Source organism: Ambystoma mexicanum, chromosome 4p, assembly GCF_040938575.1.
Source record: "Ambystoma mexicanum isolate Mex_15411 chromosome 4p, UKY_AmexF1_1, whole genome shotgun sequence".
NCBI lineage: Eukaryota > Metazoa > Chordata > Amphibia > Caudata > Ambystomatidae > Ambystoma > Ambystoma mexicanum.
Genome location: NC_090927.1, coordinates 346,836,459 through 346,858,722, shown reverse-complemented (window position 1 = coordinate 346,858,722; position 22,264 = coordinate 346,836,459). Strand labels below are relative to the sequence as shown.

Genomic DNA, 22,264 nt, shown 5'->3' with positions numbered 1-22,264 from the left:
GGGTTAGATTAAGGGTTAGATTAGGGTTAGGGGAGGGAGGGCGTGGGGTTTGGAGGGGCTGGGGGGGGAACCCCCACGATATACATACAAACTTAAAAACGTTACAAGGAGCTGGCCAGTGCCGAAATTTCAGCACTGGACAGCTCCATGTAATGTTTTAAAGTTACAAAAATGAGCATTGAAATGCTATTTTCTACATGTAAAAGTGCATTTCCATTGGAACCAGTCCACTAATGTTTTCGATGGACTGGTTTCAATGGAAAAGCACTTTTACATGTTAAAGATAGCCTGTCGATGCTTTGGTAGACGATGCTTTGAATTAGATGGTTTGGTATGTTGATGCTTTTTTTCCAACGGATTGACCATCAACCTTGCTGACATATTATTCTGTTCAGGTTTCCCATGTACTTGCACTGCATACTGTGAGAAACCTGAGGGCGTTCTCACTTATGAGCCCCAGGGATTCTTTGTTCAGGTGGCCAGGTACCAGCTATCGCCTTTGGAACCAGACCCTGGGGGTGGACAAGTGAGGGAGGATCACCTGAGCAGGGTGTCCTTAGCGACAGCTGGAGGAACGCCCTCAGAAGAGATGCAGCATCCCCCCTTTTTGACAAACCCCCACCCATCACTTTTCCCACCTTTGTAGGTTGTTGTCCGTCCTGTCCCATTGCAGCCTCCCTAATTCCAACAGGTACCGACATCAAAGGGAGGTGAATGAGAACAACCACAACACCCTATATTTCAAAACAACATTGCCCTTTCCTCTTGCAAAAATCTGCATCTTTATCCTTATTTGTAAAATACAGAACTCCCACAAGTCCTCCCCAGTGCATTTCCCAGAAACCACTGTAACGAAGAAGAAGAAACCAAGAGCTAGAAAGATTATCCATAGGAATCAATGCATTAAGTATCCCTATGAGCAGTCTCCATTTTGTCCCATTAACAAGGTCAGACAGAGTCAGGCACGGCTGGACAACTCTTCCCACCTAACTATTAACACTCCCTGTCAGTATAAAAGGTGGAGCACTGAGACACACTTTGAGCGAGCTGGGGATGCGGTGTGCCCTAGAGGAGCAGAGGAACAGAACAGAGGAGAGTGCTTAAAGAACCCTGGAGAGTCTGGAAGGGAGCCGAGGACCAGGACGCTGATCCTGTGTTGTTGAAGGGCTCCAGCAGGGCTGAGCAGCTGTGCTTTCAAAGCGTCAGATAGGGCAGATCATATCCTGTTGACTCTGTCCACAGAAGTACTGGTTTCCCCTGGGCATATGAAGGGATGCCCAGGTACCTGAGGGGCAGGTGGGAAGTCCCATGAAAGGCATTATGGGACTTGAAGTTCTTTTTTAAATGAAGTGAAATTGTAATCGGCTACAATCCGAATTAGGGATGCCAAAAGTAAATAGTGTGCAAGTGGCACGAGAAAAGCAAAGAGTATGAAAGCTGTCAAGGGGAGTCTGTGAAGTGAAAGTGACTGTACAATTAAGTAATAGATTGGTCCAGCGGAAAACAAAAAAGTACGCCAATTCGAAAGACTCTGTGCACTGTGTTTAGGCTCGAGCACGAATGAGGGAAGCCTAAAGGAACTGAGCTGTGATAACCTTTTGGGAAGCAAACGGGTCTGAGCCCGAACGAGGGAGATCCAGAAATTGTGTTTGAAAGGGGTCCAAGCCCAACTGAAGAGAACCAAGGAAAGAAATGTTTGGTGAATCTTTTGAAGGTGGTTTGAGCCAGACAGAACAGTAAATCAAAACGGATATTTGTTGAAATGTAAAGGGGCCCACGAGAACTTCGATGAGAGAAAGCTGATACATGAACACTGATTGATAATTTGTTAAACTATATAAAAGCTCAAGAATCATGTTCATCAGCCCCAGGGTGGTCTCAAGCTCAAGTGTGCCACCTTGCCCCATGCTAAAAATGTGGGGAAGGAAGTCACATTTGCTCAACTCTGCTATCCCGATATATTTAGTTTTTTCACACTGATTTTTCCTTTGAAGTACATTAGCCTTTTTCAAATTAATTGTAATAGAGTGAGGGCAGGAAATAGGTTCATTAGTGTAATTCTTATTCTTTTGGACTAACGATGGACTAGAACTGTTTTCTTTTTATTTAGATGGTAGAGTGTGCTCCCATCTTTAGTGTTAGGGCAAGACAGGAGTTCTTCCAACCCCCTTTCAAAGTAAATAAAACTGGTGATTTGTATCCTTTGTGTCCTCGTCCTCCTTGTGATACCATGCCTGCCTCACAATCCATTCACATATTTGCAAGGGCCTTGTTCGTAATTGAATTCATACTTTTATAATAAGTCCTTTTGTTTTTTTCTCTTTAATGCTTTGTTTATAATTATAATGGCATTCTGTACTGTCACTGATATGCCTCAGTGTCCTTGCTATTTCTAGGTGGGCTCAACGGCTCTTGTTGGAGCTCCTGGATTTTCCCACGGTCTGCCATTGAAGTTACTCTGCCTGCTTCCGTCTTGTGACCGCTTTCTCTTTGCTTTTATGTCACTTGCGACTTTCATTTGACACCTCTGTTTCGCTGCAGAAAGTTAAGCTCAGATTTCTGTCACCTGCGAATGCTCAGCAGTATCTCACCAGCTCCTGGTGTTCCTACCATGTGTCCTGCTCGTGCAGCAGCTTCTTCCTTCTTGCTCGGTGAGCCACCTGGCTCCACCCCACCAATCTGAGCTTTTCGGTTTCATGAGCCTCGCATTGAGGTGCAGCTCTTTCTTGCCAACAGCCAATGACAACTCTCTGCTTCTGCTCTTTAAATTTCCTGGGCACAGATGTATGCGAGCAACAACTAGAGCGCTCGCTGGGATTGTGGCCTTTTGCGTTCTGAATTGCTCAATCCATCTTTCTTGTCCCAGTATTTTGAATATTCTGGGAAATTATTTTGATGATTAGTTTGAAAAAAACTGGATAAGCATTTTCAATAGTTTAAAATGGCAAATCAGCCCTGGATGTCTGATAACTGAAACTGGAGATGGCGGTTTCACAAGCAAGACCAATGTTGGAAGGTTGGCTTGCAGGTTTTCTCTATTCTTTATAGGTGGAGGAGTAGAGGTATGACAATAGACCATGAGGCTATTAGACATGGGAGGGTTATCATCAAGAAGAAATGGGGTGGTTATTGGTGGTGGAGTTGGCAAAGGGTTGAGGGAGGATATTAAAATAGGCTATTAGGGCCTGGGGAAGAGAAGGAATATCCTTAGAGGGAAAGGAGGGGTATGTGTCCTCCCACAATGATGCTTTGTCCTCTCCCTGAGGATCACCCTCCCTTATATGATCCTCCCTCATATAGCCGCCCCCAGGGCCTGGATCAGAGAGCGTATGCCTCACCACGGCCACATGAGGGAAGATTAACTCAGAGAAAGGAGTGATGGCATTGTTGGATTCATCACATAATATCTAGTGTGTCAATGTCTCATGGAACATTATTCAATCACATACCTCTTGCATTTAGGTATTATTGACATTATTTTATACAGAACCCCCATACAGGACATTTCCAACTGTAACAGACTCTGAATGGATAGTCCCTACTTTTCCTAACTTAAAGGGCATATCACACATCTTGAAATGTGCTAAGTGTTCTAGATAATATAACCATATAATATGCAGGCCTGTTCCTGACTCCTACATTAATGACATTGAAAGGAACTGTTCCCAGATCCTATGGATAAAAAAAAACACCTGTTAACGATACCCATCGGGCGTCACACACTGGACCAGGACACTTGGTCTTAGCCTGGTATGTGGTGCTCAATAGGAATGCTTTTTCTTTAATCTTAATTAATTCAAATTGAGCCGATACCCGACCCATCTCAAACCCCCTTTTACAAGTACCCTGGGTCACAATGGACCATGAACCAGGCCGGTTGGTGAAAATACAATATTTATTAATTTTTAAAATTCAAAAGAAATCATACAATTTTTAATATGGGGCAGCAATACCAATAGGGTGATAATTACAATGAAAACTGAAGCAATGTACTTGGTTAACCTTTTAGCAGAACGTATACAAAGCACAGTGGAATAGGAGCACTTTTTGAATTAGGATAGATAGTACCCAAGTTAATTCTGAGTGGATAGAATGAAGCAGCAGAAATAAGAGAGAAAAACCCTTTGCAAAGGCCTAAAATAACACTCAGATTTTGATAAATTATTAATTATATGTGTTTTGAAATAATGCTGCGCATATGTTTTATTACCGTATCAGGGATGTTATACCACTAGCAACCATCAGGTAAGGTATCACAAAAGCATACAGTTCACAAAACAGATTTGAAATTGAAAACCCAGTGCAGCCAAATCACACATTGGAAAGTTACATTTTTACACAGAAGCAGTTTTAAATGCAAAAAAGTTTTTTTTTTTAAATGGAGGAAAAACACTGAATTGGAATGCGTATTTGGGCTGGGTATAGATGTATATCGCTGGGACAATATAGAGGGGAAAGGAGGGGTATAGGTGGTGAATTGAGAGGGATTTAGAAGGTAGAATGAGGTTCGTTTTTAGGAAAATAGAGCAGTTAAAAATAAGAAAATCGGTTTTGAAAGAAAGGCAAATTTGACTTAAGCTAAATTATTTAGACTATATTGTTAAGGAGGGACACAGTAAGCTCCAAGGTTGATTCGTGAGGTCAACCTTGTCACCCCAGCTTTCAATCTTAACGGGAAATTAGTTTTATTACTCAAAATATGACTAAGGGCTTATGATTTACACCAGACAAAATTAATAAAGAGATGGCGCTAGCACTTAGAAATCAAGGACAAGGTGCAAAGAGAATTCTAACAGTTTTAACAAGTTACCAGGATAAGATAGGATTGCTTAGAGAGTGTGATGCAGACAAAAGGGTCAAGATGGGGAGACTATGTGTTTCTCTGAGATCGGGAGATACTCGCATTCCACGCTTAAGTCTAGAGATTTTGCACAGTCAATGGGTTCTGGTCACAAAACATTCTGGTCACCGGATGCAGACTCTCCTGGCAAAAAACGGCTGGGCAAGGTCTGTTCGCCGGATGCTAAGGGTCAGCGGGCATGCAGGTAGTGGCAAGAAGTCGGTCTGGTTTCAGGATGCTTAAGGTACCACAACTTTCCCCGTTTTAATTGGATTCAGTGGGTTTTTCTGGATCAATGGCCTTGCTGGGAGAAAATCAGCTATGCTGTGGCCTTGCTGTGTGTCTAGAGTCCTGTCAGGGACTCTTATTTATAATGCATAGTGACATCATCGAAGTATATGGTCGGGCAGGCTTAGCTAAGCACCCCTCTAAACCACTGGATTGGTCAGGGGTGATAGTCCCCGCCTCGCTCTCAACTGGTTGGATTTCAAGCTCAGGATGTCGAATTTATGATGCGAGTTTTACATTGTTCAAAACCTCCCACAGTTAGTTTAGCTAACATTCAGTTTTGCCACAAATGGTACATTTAAACAGTTGAAGCATCTTAAAAAATTACATAAGCAGGTTACATATCGTATGTAGAACATATCAGTCCAATCCTCACGATGGTAGGACTTTGTTTTGCCCTTCTACCAGTTTTTCACCCTTTTCAGTGAGAATTATATTACTTCAAATTCTACAAGTTTACACATGTATATAGATTATTATTAGGCAACTCTGCATTAAATTTAACAATGGCACCCGGTACCCTTTACTCAGAATATCCATTTCTTTGCCATTTCTATTCCCAACATGGCAGTGAAGGCTACCATGTCTTAAATGAAAACCCACGGAATTACATTAAAGCTGCTAAATGTAAATTTTTACATTTCTGCAAAGTCCGGTGCAAAGTTACAAATCTTACAAGTTTTATTTATAAAATATTCTTTGGAAACAAATGATCAGTATTGTTTCCCATTAATGGGGAAAGCTTTCAAGCTACCCCCTCAATCGAGGGTTGTCGGAGATTTCCTTTGAAGCTTCCTGTAGAAGTCACGAGTAGGTTTGATTTTTCACTTCGCACATCCGTGTCCTGGAAGTTCCACTGTAAGATGGCTCAGCCCAGACCCAAGTCTGATTAGTAAGTGAAGTTTCTTTGTCTTGGTCAGTCAAAGTTTTCCAACCTAGCAATTATTACTTTCGTGTACTGGAAGTTTATTGTGGATCCATTTGGGGGAAGCCTTAGCTCTGACCAACAGGAAAAACCTGTTTGTGCAGCTTACAAAATCCAGCCCCTGGAGTTCAACAATTTTCTTTTCTTTTGTCATGGATCAAAACAAACCTGTTGGATAAAGCATCCCCATTCCACAGCAACAAACCCCTTTACAGTGTTAGGCACAGACAAGTTTTTGTTCAACATGGTACTTTTTTTTCTGGTTTGCACAAGCCCATTTTTGACACATGGCAAAAGTTGCTGGGATTTCTCTTTCATCTACTTCCCAATGTTGTTCTGTAGCTGTAGCCAGCTTATTTTACACAACAGTCTGTACAAGGCAAAGGTCTCCTGAAATTGATATGTGCACAGAGCTATGATTTCTTTTGCATGGTTTATTTTTGACACTTTGTAGCACAAAGTCAAGTGCTTTCCCGTATGGCTGAAGGAAAGCTTTTGTTATTTTCCCAGCCTTGGTGTGACACAACCTGACATTCAGGGGTCATGCTTTCTTCTGCTGAAGCACCGTTTGGATATGAATGTGCATGGCAGGGCTTTATTAATAACTATATTAATAACAGTAGTTTGATGGGGTAACAACTTTTTAACTGATTAATATGAACCCATTTCTCTTCTGTAAATTCTCCTTTGGAGATGCAGATTCTATAGGCGACAGGTGACATTTTATCTACAATTTCAAAAGGACCCCACCAGTTTGGCAAAAATGTACACTCTTTGGTCTGGTTCCTTTGGAAATTGTATGAGTAGACCCGGTCTCCGACTTAGTATTCCTTTTTGGTTGTTTTTAAATCATATTGAGTCTTCATACCCTCGGCAGATCTTTCCAGATTCTCCTGAGCATACGCAAAAGCATGTTGAAGGTGTTTTCTTACATTCTCAACATACTCATGAGTTGTGGAGGCATTTGTCAGTGTCTGCTCTTGTGTTCTATAGTGCAGAAGCTGAGGTAGTACCGTACTTAGTCCAGTCATCACCTCAAATGGAGACATCTTAGTTGCAGAAGAAGGTGTAGATCTTATGGCTATCAGGACAAGTGGTTATCGGATGTCCCAACTTGGCCCAGAATCTGCCACAAACATTTTTAGAATGCTCACAATGGTTTTATTGTACCTCTCAACTCCACCACTAGAGGACAGCGGTATGCAATCTGAAGTTTCCTTTTTACCCCAAGTATCTATCACATCTTTGTCATCACTACGTTGGTGAAGTGACTACCTCGGTCTGACTTAATCCTTTGGGGTAGGCCAAAACGTGAGATGATGTGGTTGATCATCAGGGCAGCTGCTGTTTCTGCCTTGCAATATGGGGCCAGGAAACATTCCACCTATTTGGTAAACAAGCATGTTACGGTTAACATGTACTTGTTCCCCCTAGAGGAGCGAATCACGGGCCTAATGAAATCTACTTGTAAATCTGACCAAGGCAGTGTCACCCCCCTCTTCTAGAGAGGAGCTTGGTGTATAAGTGAAGTTGGCTGAAATTGGGCACACACAAGACACCCGTTCAAGTATTGGTCGAGGTCCTGCCCCATGTGTAACCAGTATGCAACCTCCTGCAAGATTTCTAAAGTAGTGTGAAAACCTGATGACCGGCTGTGGCCACGTCATGGGCGTGACTTAGCATCAGGCTTCGGAATGAGGTAGGGACCACCCACAGGTCACAGCCAGATATGGATCTCCTTACCAACAAACCGTCTTGGATTCTGAACATTTTGGGACACTTCATCAACACTCTGAGGTCCCAATATAATAGGATCCGTCAGGAGAAAGTTCTCAAGGTCCTCAATGTTTTGATAAAATTTACCAATAATTGGATCCCCTTTTTGTGCCGTGATTAAATCAGCATCTGGGGTCTCCTTACTCCACTGGGCAGTTGAGAATTCATTGTGAGCATTTGTCTGGGACCTAGTGATAGCAGGGACCTGGATTTCCAACAGGGTATCAGGTAATATTTTCGCCAGCAAAAATATCGCCGTACATATGGTCGTCGGGAACGGCCATAGGCGATATTTTTGGTGGCGAAAATATTAGGTGCGATGGTTGCGGGGGTGTCCCCCGCACATAAAAAAATGATGCGGGGGTGTCACCCACAGGGTCCATGTGTTATTTTCGCCGCAAAAATATGGCGATATTTTTGTATTGCGATATTTTTGCGGCGAAAATATCACATGGAACCCCCAACAGGGATTCGATCTCGAGGAGATCCCCCCTGGATGGGTCTGGTTTTGGCTAGCTGATCAGCTAGGTCATTTCTAGTTTTGTCTGGCCCCTCTATTCTGGAATGACCCTTGATCTTCTTCCAATAGATGGTCATCCAACTAGAGGTGACCAGATCTTCAATATTTTGGATTAGCTTGCCATGTTTGAGAGGTTTGTTATTAGCACATAGCATGCCTCTGGTTTTCCAATTTACCAGGTGCTCCACAAACCCGTTCCGGACATAATCTGAGTCAATGATTATGACAAGTTTGTGGAGTTGGTGTTGGACGGCAGTAAGGATGGCCTGATGAACTGCCATCAGCTCTGCCACCTGACTACTACGGGGACCAATGTTGTACCCAGTGGAGGGTTCCGGGGCATCATTCACCCAGGCATTCCCAATGCCGGCCACCAGTTCCTTTTCCCCATTGTTGTCAACACGGTAGGAGCACCCATCCACATAAACAGAGGGCATTCCCTCGCACTCGTCTTTTTCATAGACTTTGTGCATGGAATTCAGGTACAGCTCCATGTTGTTCTAGATTTTAAGACTTTCGTCCTCGAGACAGTTTTCTCTGGCATAATCATACAAGTCAGCCAGACCTTGACAAAGCGCTTGTGAGAGGCTTCTTTTGAGTTGCTTTACTGCCTCGGCTTGTCTGGGCTCCACTCCCACTTGACCCCCCCTTTAACAGATGGATCAGGGGTCTTGTGACCTCTGTGTAATCCTCAATGAACTTCCTACTGTAATTAGTCTGTCCAAGGAGGCTTCTTAGCTCATGCAGAGTGTGGGGTCTTTCAGTTTTAGGAGTTCTTCCACTTTCTTTTCCTGGAGACAGAATATAGCTGATCAAAGGCCATTTTTAACAGAAGAGTGACTTGGGATCCAGTGTCCACCAGTGCAGAAAATGTACATTGGCCCTGCTTTTAGACCGGGTCATAAACTCTACCCTATTTCTCTTCCAATGGGCAAAGGTAATGGGCATTCCAGGCAAGCTGGGTGGTCAATTCCTTTATTTTAGACTCCCACACAGGGGGAGTTTGGGCATAATTCTGTATTGGAGTTTGGGAATCTGAAAGCAAAATTTGACATTCTGATATTTGGGGAGTTTCGGGCTCCTTTTCTGATTCTGGGCTGCCCCCCCTTTTTGGAGGCTGTCACCAGAATTGATTGAGGAAGTTTGGGAATCCTCTTTTAATATTTGATTCTCTGAATGCTCATTCTGGAGTTCAAGGATGTGCGATTCTGAACCAGTTCCCACATCCACCCAGTCTTCATTTAGATCTCTTGGCACCCATTTTTCTTTGGGAGGAGTTCCCCCGTCCCTGAAGGAGACAATTTTTTCACCAGAATCCTCTGAGGATTCTTCCCCTTCAATCTGGAGGACACCAACTTCCTCCACAAAATGGGCTTTAAGGTCTTTATTTCTCCTACCCACCTGCTCTGTTCCCTGGGTTGCAGATTTTAAGGGGCAGGAGAATTTTGTTCCGGTTCCGTGGTGTCCAGGGGCTTTTCACGGGTGAGGAAGGAAGCTTCCTCTAGGGCTTTTCACCCCACTCCCTCCCCCCGTGCCTCTGTGAAAAGAGTGAATTGTCAGGGTTTCTCCCTGTCATTGTTCTGGGGTGCCAGACCCTCGTTTGGTGGGGATCTGAGCCACCATGTTCATCTGAGGGTTCAGTTGAGCCCTCAACATGTGACCCAGATCCTGGGTAAGGTTCTGGACCTGGTGCTCCAGTTGGGACACCTGTTCCGGCTGGTATGGCGGTCTTTGCTCATAACTGTATTGTTTACGGGCAGGGTAACTATCCCTTCTCCCGTAGTACCCTGGATTGGGTTGTCTGGCTCCTGAAACCGGGGCAAGAAAGGAGGGTTGCCCTGCGGGTTGGGGTTTTGAGGGTACTGTAGAAAGAAACTTAACCCTGGATTTGGAGGATTACTGCCCTCCTGTGGGAAGTTAGGAGGGAAGTTTCTGGTGGAAGTACTTACCTGGTGGGAGGAGTCCATACATACCCCAAGATAGGCCGGTTGCCCTTGGACCTGGGACTGATATACTCAGGAGAATTAGGGGTCCCATTAGTGAGATTACCTCCCTGACAGCTACCTGTTTGTGATTGGCCTGAAGGCCTTCTTGGCCTCTGGTTTTGCTGATTTGGTGTTGGTGTATTTTTAGGCTCCCCCATTTCTAGGTCTAAAATGCGGACAACCTTCACCTCTGCTAACTTAGCAGCAGCAGGAGTGTTGGCTGGCTTGGGATTTTTGGTTTGATTTTTGTTTTCTGCAGGATTTTGGACTTCATAAATGCGAGTCGCCTGCTCTATGACCCAGTCCAGAGATCTTTTATCGTGGACATCCCTCACCAGCTGGGTGATAATATACTTTGGGAGTGCATGAAAGAAGGTAGTTATGAACTCCCTGCTATCCGTGGGCACCTTCCTAGTGGTTAGTGCAAAGGTGCGTTGTAGCTCCTGCATGAATTCTCGTGAGGCCTGATCTTCCCTGCACTACAAACTGTAGGCCGCTTTGCAAGCCTCTCAGGGGTTTCTATGGGCGGAAAAGTGTTTCAAGATGGCCGCCCTGTAGGTGGACCATCTTCAATGGGTCTGGTCCTCCAGTCCAGCAAAGAAGCTGGAGTACTCCAGAGAGAACGTCAATTTAACATACTTCATGCAGTTCTGGTTATCTTTAAGGTAAAAGTGTCCATCATTTGCTCATAGAGTTGCAAATGTTCCCGAATATTTGGCGTTTTTGTGGTATTGGGTTATGAAACTCATAATGGCCTCAGTCTGCCTAATGTGGTCGTTTGCCATAACTTTCTTTAGTTTATTTGCCTTCTTTGGCCTAATCCCCCCGAGTCCACTCGCCCTCAGACTCAGAGGCGCTACTGTTGGAGGACCCCTCATGATCTTCTAGGCACTCCCTGATACTGTGAGCTTGAGAGGGGCTTGCAGAATGGTGGGGCCTAGTTTCTTTACTCCTGTGCCGCACAGGAGAGTAGTCTTCTGACTCCTCCCTGCTTCCAGGGTTGGCAGAGTATCCCCCCCACTGCCCTAATTGGGTGGAGGTCTTCAGGACACTCTTTTGTTGGCCTCATTTCATTCGTTTTTTTATCAAATTGAACCAACTGGTCCCTTGGCAGGTAGTATTTTTGTAGATCTAATTCCCTGACTTTCTCCCTCACAGGAGACTTCCTTGTCAGAGACATCAGCCTTGATGTTTTCGCATCTATACAGGGATGCCCGTCCATCAATTTCCCGGGGGAGCTGACCTGTCAGATCCATCATACTAAACCTGTTTATTTCTGCCGGCCTCATGGTTTCTGGTACATATGGACCAGTAGACAGGAAGTCTGCAATGTTTAATGTATTAAATGGGTTTGAGTCCCTTAGTACAGAGGTCATCTTACTAGGATCATGGGTTGCCCTGTCCCTCTCTACCTGTCGGTGGCCCTCCACTAGCACCCTCTTTCTCCAAACTCGCAAGTTTCTCTTTTTGAGCCCCTATGTCTTGATAATAAGCAAAGATCAGGTAGTCAGGGATAAGAGACAGAAAACAGAATCAAAACCCGACCTTCCCTCACATAAGAGGGAAAAAGGCCTAAAATAACACTCAGATTTTGGTAATTATATGTGTTTTGAAATAATGCTATGCATATGTTTTTATCATGGTAGCAGGGATGTTATATCACTAGCAACCATCAGGTAAGGTACACAAAACAGATTTGAAATTGAAAACCCAGTGCAGCCAAATCACACGTTGGAAAGTTGCATTTTTACACAGTTTTCCTGTACACTGTTCTGCCCGGCTACCCAAGGGTTTGGCGCGCATTACCAAATAAATAAACAGAAGCAGTTTTAAATGCAAAAACTATTTTATTTTTAAAAACGGGTAGAAAACACTGAATTGGAATGCGGTTTTTGGGCTGGGGATAAACGTATATATATCGCAGGGACAATATTGAGGGGAAAGAAGGGGTATAGGTGGTGAATTGAGAGAGATTTAGAAGGTAGAATGAGGTTTGTTTTTAGGAAAATAGAGCAGTTAAAAATAAGAAAAATTGGTTTTGAAAGAAAGGCAAATTTGACAAACTAAATTATCTAGACTATTTGTTAAGGAGGTACACAGTAAGCTCCAAGGTTGATTTGCAAGGTCAACCTTGTCACCCCAGCGTTCAACCTTCACGGGAAATTAGTTTGATTACTCAAAATATGACTAAGGGATTATGATTTACACCAGACAAAATGAATAAAGAGATGGCTCTAGCACTTAGAAATCAAGGACAGGGTGCACAAAGAATTCTAACAGTTTTAACAAGTTACCAGGGTAAGACAGGATTGCTTAGAGTGTGTGATACAGACAAAAGGGTCAAGACCGGGAAACTATGTGTTTCTCTGTGATGGGGAGATACTCATATTCCACGCTTAAGTCTAGGGATTATGGACAGTCAACAGGTTCAGGTCACACAGGATTCTGGTCACCGGATGCAGACTCTCCTGGCAAAAGACAGCTGGACAAGGTCTAGTCGCCGGATGCTATGGGTCAGCGGGCATGCAGGTAGTGGCAAGAAGCCGGTCTGGTTTCAGGATGCATAAGGTACCACAGCTTTCCTCTTTTTAATTGGATTCAGTGGGTTTTTCTGGATCAGTGGCCTTGCTAGGAGAAAATCAGCTATGCTTTGGCCTTGCTGTGAAATCTGGAATCAGGAAGATGAATGTAGCAGATCAGGAATGCAGCACAGGAATCCAGGAGAGAGTGTCCAGAGTCCTGTCATGGACTCTTATTTATAATGCATAGTGACATCATAGGAGTATATGGTAGGGCAGGCTTAGCTAGGCACCCCTCTAAACCACTGGATTGGTCAGGGGTGATAGCCCCAGCCTCATTCTCAGCTAGTTGGATTTCAAGGGCAGGATGTCAGATTTATGATGCGAGTTTTACAATGTTCATAACCTCCCCCAGTTACTTTAGCTAAAATTCAGTTTTGCCACAAATGGTACATTTATACAGTTGAAGCATCTTAACAAATTACATATGCAGGTTACATATTGTATGTAGAACATAGCAGTCCAATCCTCACAATGGTAGGACCCTGTTTTGCCCTTCTACCAGTTTTTCGCCCTTTTCAGTGAGAACTATATTAAAATTCTACAACTTTACACATGTGTATAGATTATTATTAGGCAACTCTGTATTAAATCTTAGAATGGCACCCAGTACCCGTTACTCAGAATATCCACTTCTTTGCCATTTCTATTCCCAACATGGCAGTGAAGGCTACCATGTTTTAAATGAAAACCCACAAAATTACATTAAAGCTGTTAAATATTTACATTTCTGCAAAGATAAAAAGCTTACAAGGTTTATTTATAAAATAATCTTTGGAAACAAATGTTCAGTATTATTTCCGATATACAGCCATAGCTTCCAAGCTACCCCCTCAATCAAGGGTTGTCACAGAGATTTCCTTTAAAGCTTCCTGTAGAAGTCACAAGTTTGTGTGATTATTCACTTCGCACATCCGTGTCCTGGAAGTTCCATTGTAAAATGGATCAGCCCAGACCCAGGTCTGATTAGTAAGTGAAGTTTCTTTGTCTTGGTCAATTAAAGTTTTCCAACCTAGCAATTATTACTTTTGTGTCCTGGAAGTTTATGGTGGCTCCATTTGGGGGAAGCTTTAGCTCTGGCCAACAGTTAAAACCTGTTTGTTTAGCTTGCAAAATCAAGCACATGCAGGTTAACAGTTTTATTTTATTTTATTTTGTCCTGGATCAAAACAAACCTGTTGGATAAAACATCCCCTATATATTCCACAGCAACAAACCCCTTTTCATGCTAGGCACAGCAATAGAGCACTTTTAGTTCAACATTGTAGTTTAAACAGGCATTTTATTTCTAGTTTGCACAAGCCCATTTTTGACACATGGCAAATGTTGCTGGGATTTTTCTTCCATCTTCTTCTGCAGCTGTAGCCAGCTTATTTTACACAACAGTCTGTACAAGGCAAAGGTGTCCTGAAATTGACATGTGCACAGAGCTATGATTTCTTTTGCAGGGTTTATTTTTTTCACAAAGTCAAGTTCTTTCCCGTATGGCTGAAGGAAAGCTTTTGTTATTTTCCCAGCCGTGGTCGGACATTCAGGGGTCATGCTTTCTTCTGCTGAAGCACCGTGGGGATATGAATGGGCATGACAGAGCCTTATTAATAACGGTAGTTTGATGAGGGTTCAGAGGAAAAGAGCATCAAAACAGCATCAGTTTTAACTGGAAATATTTCCCTTTTTCCAATGGAAACTTTGCCTTGCAGCAAAGCAGCGCTGCTTTTTCACGCCCTTTCTTTGGTACATGTCAGAACATAATGGCAGGCTTTCTCAGCGTGCCCCATGGTTCCATCCTGTGCTCCATATGTGCTTGGCAGGATGGTGCAGCCATGTTTTTGTTGTTGCAAACTGCAGTTTTGCCATGAGGCAATGGTACTCACAGGAACCAGCATAGCCATTTTGCTGCTTCTGCTGATGTGCAACTTAGTTATGGATGGGAGTACTGCTGAGTGGGTCAAAGTAGCCCACACACCCTAAAGATTGATTATCAAACATATAAAGACAAACACGTCTTTCAAATCAAAAATATGTTATTCCAAACTAATAATGCTTCATAGTATGGCAGTTTTCTAATAAAAAAGCCTGTAGCTATTTATTTTTTTAAAGTGTTAGCATTTGCCCTACTTGGACTATGTGACAATGTCACTTGGGTGAGGATGGGGTATTGGGTTTGGTGACCGTAGGTTCCAGGGATTACCACCCACAGACTAGCTTCAGAGGTGGTATATGGGCGATCACTTGGGACCTTTTCTCATCTGTAGTCTCCCATGTCACATCAACCCCAATAGTCTGTGGCCCGGTGGAAGCCCCTAGCCATGCCCTTGCCCATGGCAGAGCCCAGACAGTTTGCGAGCATTGAGGGTGAATAAACAGAATTAAGAAACCGTGACAATGTACTCGATCAACAGAGCAGAACAAGAGAAAACAGGTGGGAAGTTCTGCACTGAAGCTTGCAGGCAAGGGAGTTCAGGGGCAGGCACATTCGACCAGAAGATTGCCAGAGGCACCATGGCAGAGTAAATTTTTTACCATGATAGGGCCACCTAACTCCAAAATTGTGTTTTTTTAGATGCAGCTGGTAGAGCAGTAGGGCAGCAATTGGCAATAAGGACACAAGTTAGTTCCGCAAGAAAGGGGTGGTGGGTTGTGACTAATTGCCAATCCTATGGCCCAAACTACACTAGAACCTATGTAAGCCCACTAACCTCCTTACCACTTTAAGTACCACTATGTCAGGACTATAAAGGAGGCTGGGGACAGAGATGTGGGAGTTTTAAGACTGTTGGCGAGTGCCGTTCAGACTGCAGTCTAGCAGGAAAGAGCAAGCAGGAGGAGAGGGGAGGGACAAGAGGGAAGAGAGGTCATCTGGTGGAAGGAAAGAGCAGGGTATGAATTGCATGCCATGAGGGGGAGAACAGAAGAAGGAATGAAGAAATAATTTGGAGGAAAGAGGAAGCAAAGAGGACGAAAAGGAAGGAGTTCCACGAGTGAAAGATCTGGACGAGGACTGAGAAGTTTGTCATTAAGAAGGAGAGAGAGGAGAGGAGGGAAATGTATACAAAGTAGTGGAGGAGGTGGAAAGAAACTCCAGGTGCAAAAACGGATGTAAGCAGAGTGCTTAGATTGAGTTGGGGACTAAGGGTGATTCCGGAAACTCTGGAATGAGGTGCAGTCTTGGAACTGTAAGGAAATACGACATGCACATTGAAAGCACAAGCAACATAGGAGGATGGGAACTGTATTTACAAATCAATGAAGTTTGATGCCAGAACCAGGTAAGGCATCCTAAAGGCACCAGCTGTCTATATCATTTAATGAGCCGATGCCAAGGAAAAAGTTGGTTGCCGAGACTTTAGTGGATAATGTTGGAAGTCAGAGGGGGTCAGTGAGGAAGGGGAAAACACTTATGGAGAAAGTGCAGAATCACCAATTAGACAATGCGATAAAATCTCACCAGTGCCAAAAGGGGGCAGGCGCTGTATAAATCGTTCATTGATTTTCAAACTGTGTTTGATTCTGTGTCAAGGGATTTACTGTGAAACAATTTATCATAGGCAGGATTTCCAGCTAACATATGCCACTGGATAAACCAGTTCCACTCTAACACAAGCATTCAGGTACGTTTCACACTTTGTCAGCCCTCATTGATACCTTTCGGGGGGTTAAAGAGGGTTGTTTGCTTGCATTAACCCTGTTTAAATGAAGCAAAGCTTTGAAAACACCAGCTCATACTCACTGAAATTAAATCATAAGGAGATTGCATGGTTATTCTATGCTGATGACCGAAACTCTTGTTACAATTGGATAGATACACTGAAGTGAATTTTCTAACTATTAATCTGAACAAATCCAAGGTGGTGATAAGTGCTACTAAGCAGTATCGAAAGGAAATACATACTAAATGGTCACCTTGTAATAAAGATTTGGAAATTGTAGATGAATATAAATATCTGGGTCTTAAGATGAACAACCCTAGATTTGATCAACCTTATCTGTTGGACTTCCGTAAAAAAACTAAAATGGCAATTTCCCAAGCCAGAATTTCACTGGCTAAATATGGTAGATTTTCTCTTTAATACCACTGCTGATTTTTTATAAAAAAAAAAGTAGTACCTATCATCACATATGGTTCAGAAAAACGATCATGGCGAATTAAAAAATGTTGGCTACAGATAGAGGGGGCATTTTGGGAGATGGTTTTAAATCTTCGAAGGAGTGTTTCCATGTGCATTGTACGATACGAACTTGGGCTGTTATTGCATTTTAGGTACATGTGGAAAATGTGTTCCTTTTACAGAAAATGTTTAATATCACTTCAATTGAATTCTGTGATGAGCATTTAATCTGAATATATTGAGTTAACATCGGATCAAACTGTGAAAATTTGGAGAGAAAAAAAAATCAAGAATGTCTGCTATTAGCTGATATAACGGAAGAGCTGCTGATATCTAATCCAAATGGAGCAAAAACTAAATTGTGGCAGGCGGATTGGATTCTAACAAGGGAGGAATCTATGCAAAGGCAGCATTTTCATGAGCATAGATCATTACCCAAAAGAGTGCAGAAACCTGAAGCATATTTAGTTAAATTCCCTGGGGCATATTTAAGAAATCAACGTATGAGATTTCGGTTAAATTTGTGTCATACAGGAGATGTACTGGAAAAGCGTAAACTAATATGCATAACAGAACATTTCTGTAGGTTTTGCCTTAAATCTGAACATGAAACATTGAAACAAGTTGACTGATTGTCCTGCACTAGTACAAGAAAGTAAGTTGCATTTTGTGACTATTTAGACAACTGTCGATTGTTAACTACTGAAAGTATGTGGGAAGCGTTTTATAATGGACAGCAAACTCTGTTGATATTTGCCGTGGTGAACCTTTTGTTGAAATTACGTGATTTATAAACAAATGCTGAAATGCTGAAGACATGTTGCAAAATGTAATATACTATGTTGTTGATTCTGTGTTTTTTCTTTTCCTTTTAATTCTTGCTTTTAGTATATTTTAATAGGAAATGTTTTGGAGGTTGTATAAATGTTTAGAAAACAATCTATATTTTGTTTCCCAATTTTGTCATTTATCATAGTTTTGTGAATTAATTGATTTTGTATGAATTTATGTACTGAAAGGTTGAATTATTTCAACTAAATTAATAATTTTTTAAAATAATAAATAAAGCAAAAAAGTAAACTAAGAATTAATCTCGAGTTATCCATTGCTCCTTCGCCTTCAACACCTGAAACAGGAGTTGACACAGAGGATGGGGGGGCGGGGAGGGGATTAGTATGCAAATCCATCAGAGTAGCAATGTACAAATTACAAAATTGAATTTGTTTTACTTTCTATCAACTGATCTACTTCACAATCATGCCCACTTCATTTCCTAGGCACTGCCAACTCAGCCACATTTATTTGTGGATACAACACATAGGCAGCTGCCAGATATCCATCTGCCCAGTCCCACGTCTGCCACGAGAGACTGCGCTGCAGGCTGTGTGACCACTAACTGCTAGGGAAGACAGGGAGAACGCTTTGGTTTCTTACGGTGCAGGCCCATTAAAGCACAATATGCTAGTGCAAGGACGTTCTTGAACTTGTTGCACACTTCCTCTCCCACTTCCATAGCCTATCATACATCTCAAGACAAGCATGGAGCACAAGGCAAGACAAGAACTCAGACACTAAATGGGTAATAACACATGGTTATACCTATATAGTGAAAATACTAAGGAGGGGAGGGATGGGAACACATCCCGACTGGGCAGCTTCATATATCTAGATTCAATTATTGGCTTCATAACCTGTTCATATCAAATGTGTTCCACATTTCAATGATGAAGAGTATCAAGCTTCTAATCAAGGCGAGAAACCATCAAGTCTGAAGAAAGATTGCCATATTTATGCAAGCAACTGAATTCATTACCACCTTGAGATCAGCAAAGGCCTGCTGCAGAACACCACTTTTTAAGATGATTATTTTGAAGAATATTATATGATGGAATTAACTGCACAAACATCTGTCTTAACAGAACATTAGAGGAAATAATAATCCATAAGAAACAGGACATGTATTTATTTCCAGAATATACTCTGTGGCGGATGCACAAATCTTGTCATCTCTCCCCAAGGGGGATTCACCCTGTTTGGGACTAGGGAGGTGAGCCTGCTATGTCCAACACCACGTAAGGGACGGGGTTATTGGGATCACTGTGGAGGTGACTCCCCCCATAGTGCACAGGAAAGAGAGAGACTAAGTCACCCTCCCTTTTCCTCAGATACAAACACCTTTATGGGGTATGCAGGAACTAAGAGGTGTAAGAACCCTTTAGCAATGGCTGGCTTAGCTTCTGACTCAAACTTCATTTCATCCTCTTTAAGAGAAACAGCTGAATGACCAAAAAAACAGCCTCCTGAAGTCACGTCAGACGAGGAATCAATCAGGAAAACTATCATTGCAGCCCACAGAGTCTAATGACATTGCAGTGCACATTGAGGAGAGATGCGCTCAGAGAGTCAGAACGCCAGATGTGGCATCATGCCAGAAGGTCTGCACTATGAGAGTGCTACGTGGCCCGGCATGCAAAAAATCTGGACACATGGGGTGTGGAAGCCCCAGAGAGAATGTAGTGCCTCAGAGGGCCTAGGCAGAGCCCGGAGGAGGAAATGCCCACAATCTCCTGCTTGAGCCGGATGGAACAAGGATGAGATACCCACCCACACCAAGTCCATTTCAGGAGTCACTTAAGCAGCTCCACAGCGAATGATATGAGATGCAATCAGCCAAAATAAGCCTCCCAGGGAGCACCAATTATCATATACAGGTACACAGTACCTTCTGAGTAATGGAATGCTAGTGGCAAAGCCAGATGAAGAAGCCACTGTGTGGGAAAGAAGCAGACAAGCCCCAGAGTAATGAGATAGAAACAAGCCCTGGAGCAGGGAGAGGTCAGAGAAACCACAGAGGGGGAGAGAGACTGAGACGAGCCCCAGAGTGGGGAGAGCATTGAGAAGCCCCAGAGTGGGGAAAGAGAAAGAGATGAGCCCATAGTGGAGGAAGAATCAAGAAGGAAGAAACCCCAGGGTGGGGAGTGAGAAAGAGGAGCTCAGAGCAGGAGAAATAATGTAAGGACATCTGATTGGGTGTGGGAGCAAAACATAGTCTCCCAGAAGGCAGAAAGACTGTGAGAAACTCAATTTGCAATGAGAACTAGAGAGACCCGGCCGTATCACTGGGGCTGCACTAGAACCATATACAAACTATATGTTTAGGGATGTGAACATAGACATAAGGGTGGAGGTCAGAAGCCAGCAGCAATCTCCTTTACCTTTGGCATGGCCCAAAATTCTTGTTTGTTTTATATTATCTGTTGATCAGTAAGGAAAGAAAGAAGGTCAGAATAGGATTTCCGGACAAAGGACTTTAATCAGAAGAGAAAATAAACCTTTTGAAAACCATGACTGCTTGTCCATCTATGGATTCTGACCTACCACAATACATGAAGATTCTTTTGATCACTAAGTTATAGTAAAGGATCCAGGTAGGAGGCAACACTGCAATCTTCCCTGTGCACCATAGAATTGCGGTGTGCTTTATTGTGATGCTATCAGGATCTAATCTCCCCACCCCCAACTCAGTTTATTGTGGCACTGCATTCTCTGACATAGTAATTGTTTTACTGTAATTCTAGGGAAGTTGCACAGAAGTCACATTTACGTAAAGGGTACCATAATAATCATGAAATAGCAATAGAATGTTAAACAAGTACCTGAATAGCTCCTCAGTGTCATCATCTAGAACAGTGTTGAACGCATGTCCTTGGCTCTCACATGCAGTTGGCAGCAAAAGGGAATCGCCTTTCCTCACAGTTCCGCCAAGGTCTAGATCTTCAAATAATTTCAGTTCTGCTGAGGTGATAAAATGTAATTGTTAATAAATAACATTTCTAGCATTGTAATTGTTAGTTTATGTGAACAATAACAACTAAGAGATCTGGCATATTTCTAGTCACTTTTCTTGGAGAAGCATATGCTAGACAGAGGGCCTCTTTATAACTCAGCCCGCCCGGATGAATTTGCCAGTAATTCTGTTTACCAGCACGTTTCTGGACCCGGCAGAGTACAAGTTTCCCAGTGGGGTGGGCTTATTTACCTCTAGCAAAGTGTTGGAGGTAACTCAGGCACCCCACTGGCTAAAAATAGCTAGTATTACCGGTGCCGGTAATACCAGCAACACCCCATGGAGTACTTTGGGACTCCATGGAATGGGGATTTACAGTCATTCCCACCACCTGTAATATTCCAGTAATTCCGCCCTATCAGGTGGCGGGAGCGGTAATACCATTTGCCGGTATCAACGGGATACTAGCAAACCTGTAAAGAGGGTCAGGAGGTCACATTACGTATTTGGGGGTATAACTGTGGTTTTCCAGTGGAAATACTATTGGAATTGGTTACTGCAACAACCACTCAATCCAGCATATTTACAACCGGATTATGAGTGGTGCCCTTATGGTGTAAAACCTCATTTTTAGGGAGCGCCATTGGGGATTTAGCAGACTTACCACAGTGATATTCTGCCTATGGTAAATCTGCCTGGTTTAGGGAGCGTGAGGGTGTAGAAGAAGGAAACTGATAAGGAGGGGTCATGGTGTGGGCTATAAACATTTATTAACACGATATGCCAGTCATCTTCTTTTTACCTCCATTTTATCCCTGCACCAAACCGAATGAGGCCTACTGCCTGTTCATTTATAGTGCTATTAATTTAAGTTGCTTTTAGTTTCAAACTAGTTATTAATATGGCTTACAATTTGTCAACTGGAAAATATGAACTAGAGCAGAAATACATAAATCCCTTCAGGCATTCCTAGTGAAAACGTTCGGAGGACGTGTACAGGTATCTAAATTAGCAGTAGTCACAGAAAATGCAGATCCATAATTACAGACCCTACTGTGCATATGCAGGTTGTCCACAAGTCCTTATGAATAAGATGAATAAGATATGTGTTACATTTGACAGGAGAAGAAGACACTGTATGCCTAAACTGGGGTTCGATCACCTGTGGTTGTTGCGTACTGCACAATCATTTGTGATGTGTTTCTGTGATGACTTTGTGAGCAGAGAGAGATGTACATAATTATAATGTTTTTAAAATTAATATTATGTTATTTATTGAGCGCGGACCAAGTTTTGAGAAGCAACAGAGCGCTTTATAGAGGTATACAACAGTACAGATGCATAACCGTGTGCTTTTCAGAGGTAACAACAAAATAGATATCCAGCTGGGGGTAGGATAGAGAGGGCACAGAGGAGGGGTAAAGCTGGGCGGAGAGGGGCAGACAGCATCTATCG

The 22,264-nt window shown here is 42.9% G+C and overlaps 1 protein-coding gene across 2 annotated transcripts in view; it reads right to left on the bottom strand.

Moving 5' to 3' along the window:
- Positions 1-22,264, bottom strand: part of HS1BP3 (HCLS1 binding protein 3) — a 693,029-nt gene that overhangs the window by 45,066 nt on the left and 625,699 nt on the right. Inside the window, exon 6 of one of the 2 annotated variants that reach the window (XM_069605896.1) lies at positions 20,679-20,814. In XM_069605896.1, coding sequence (XP_069461997.1) covers positions 20,679-20,814 — 136 coding nt within the window. Of the gene's footprint in view, positions 1-20,678; positions 20,818-22,264 lie in introns of both variants that reach the window. The other variant, XM_069605895.1, reaches the window with a different exon arrangement.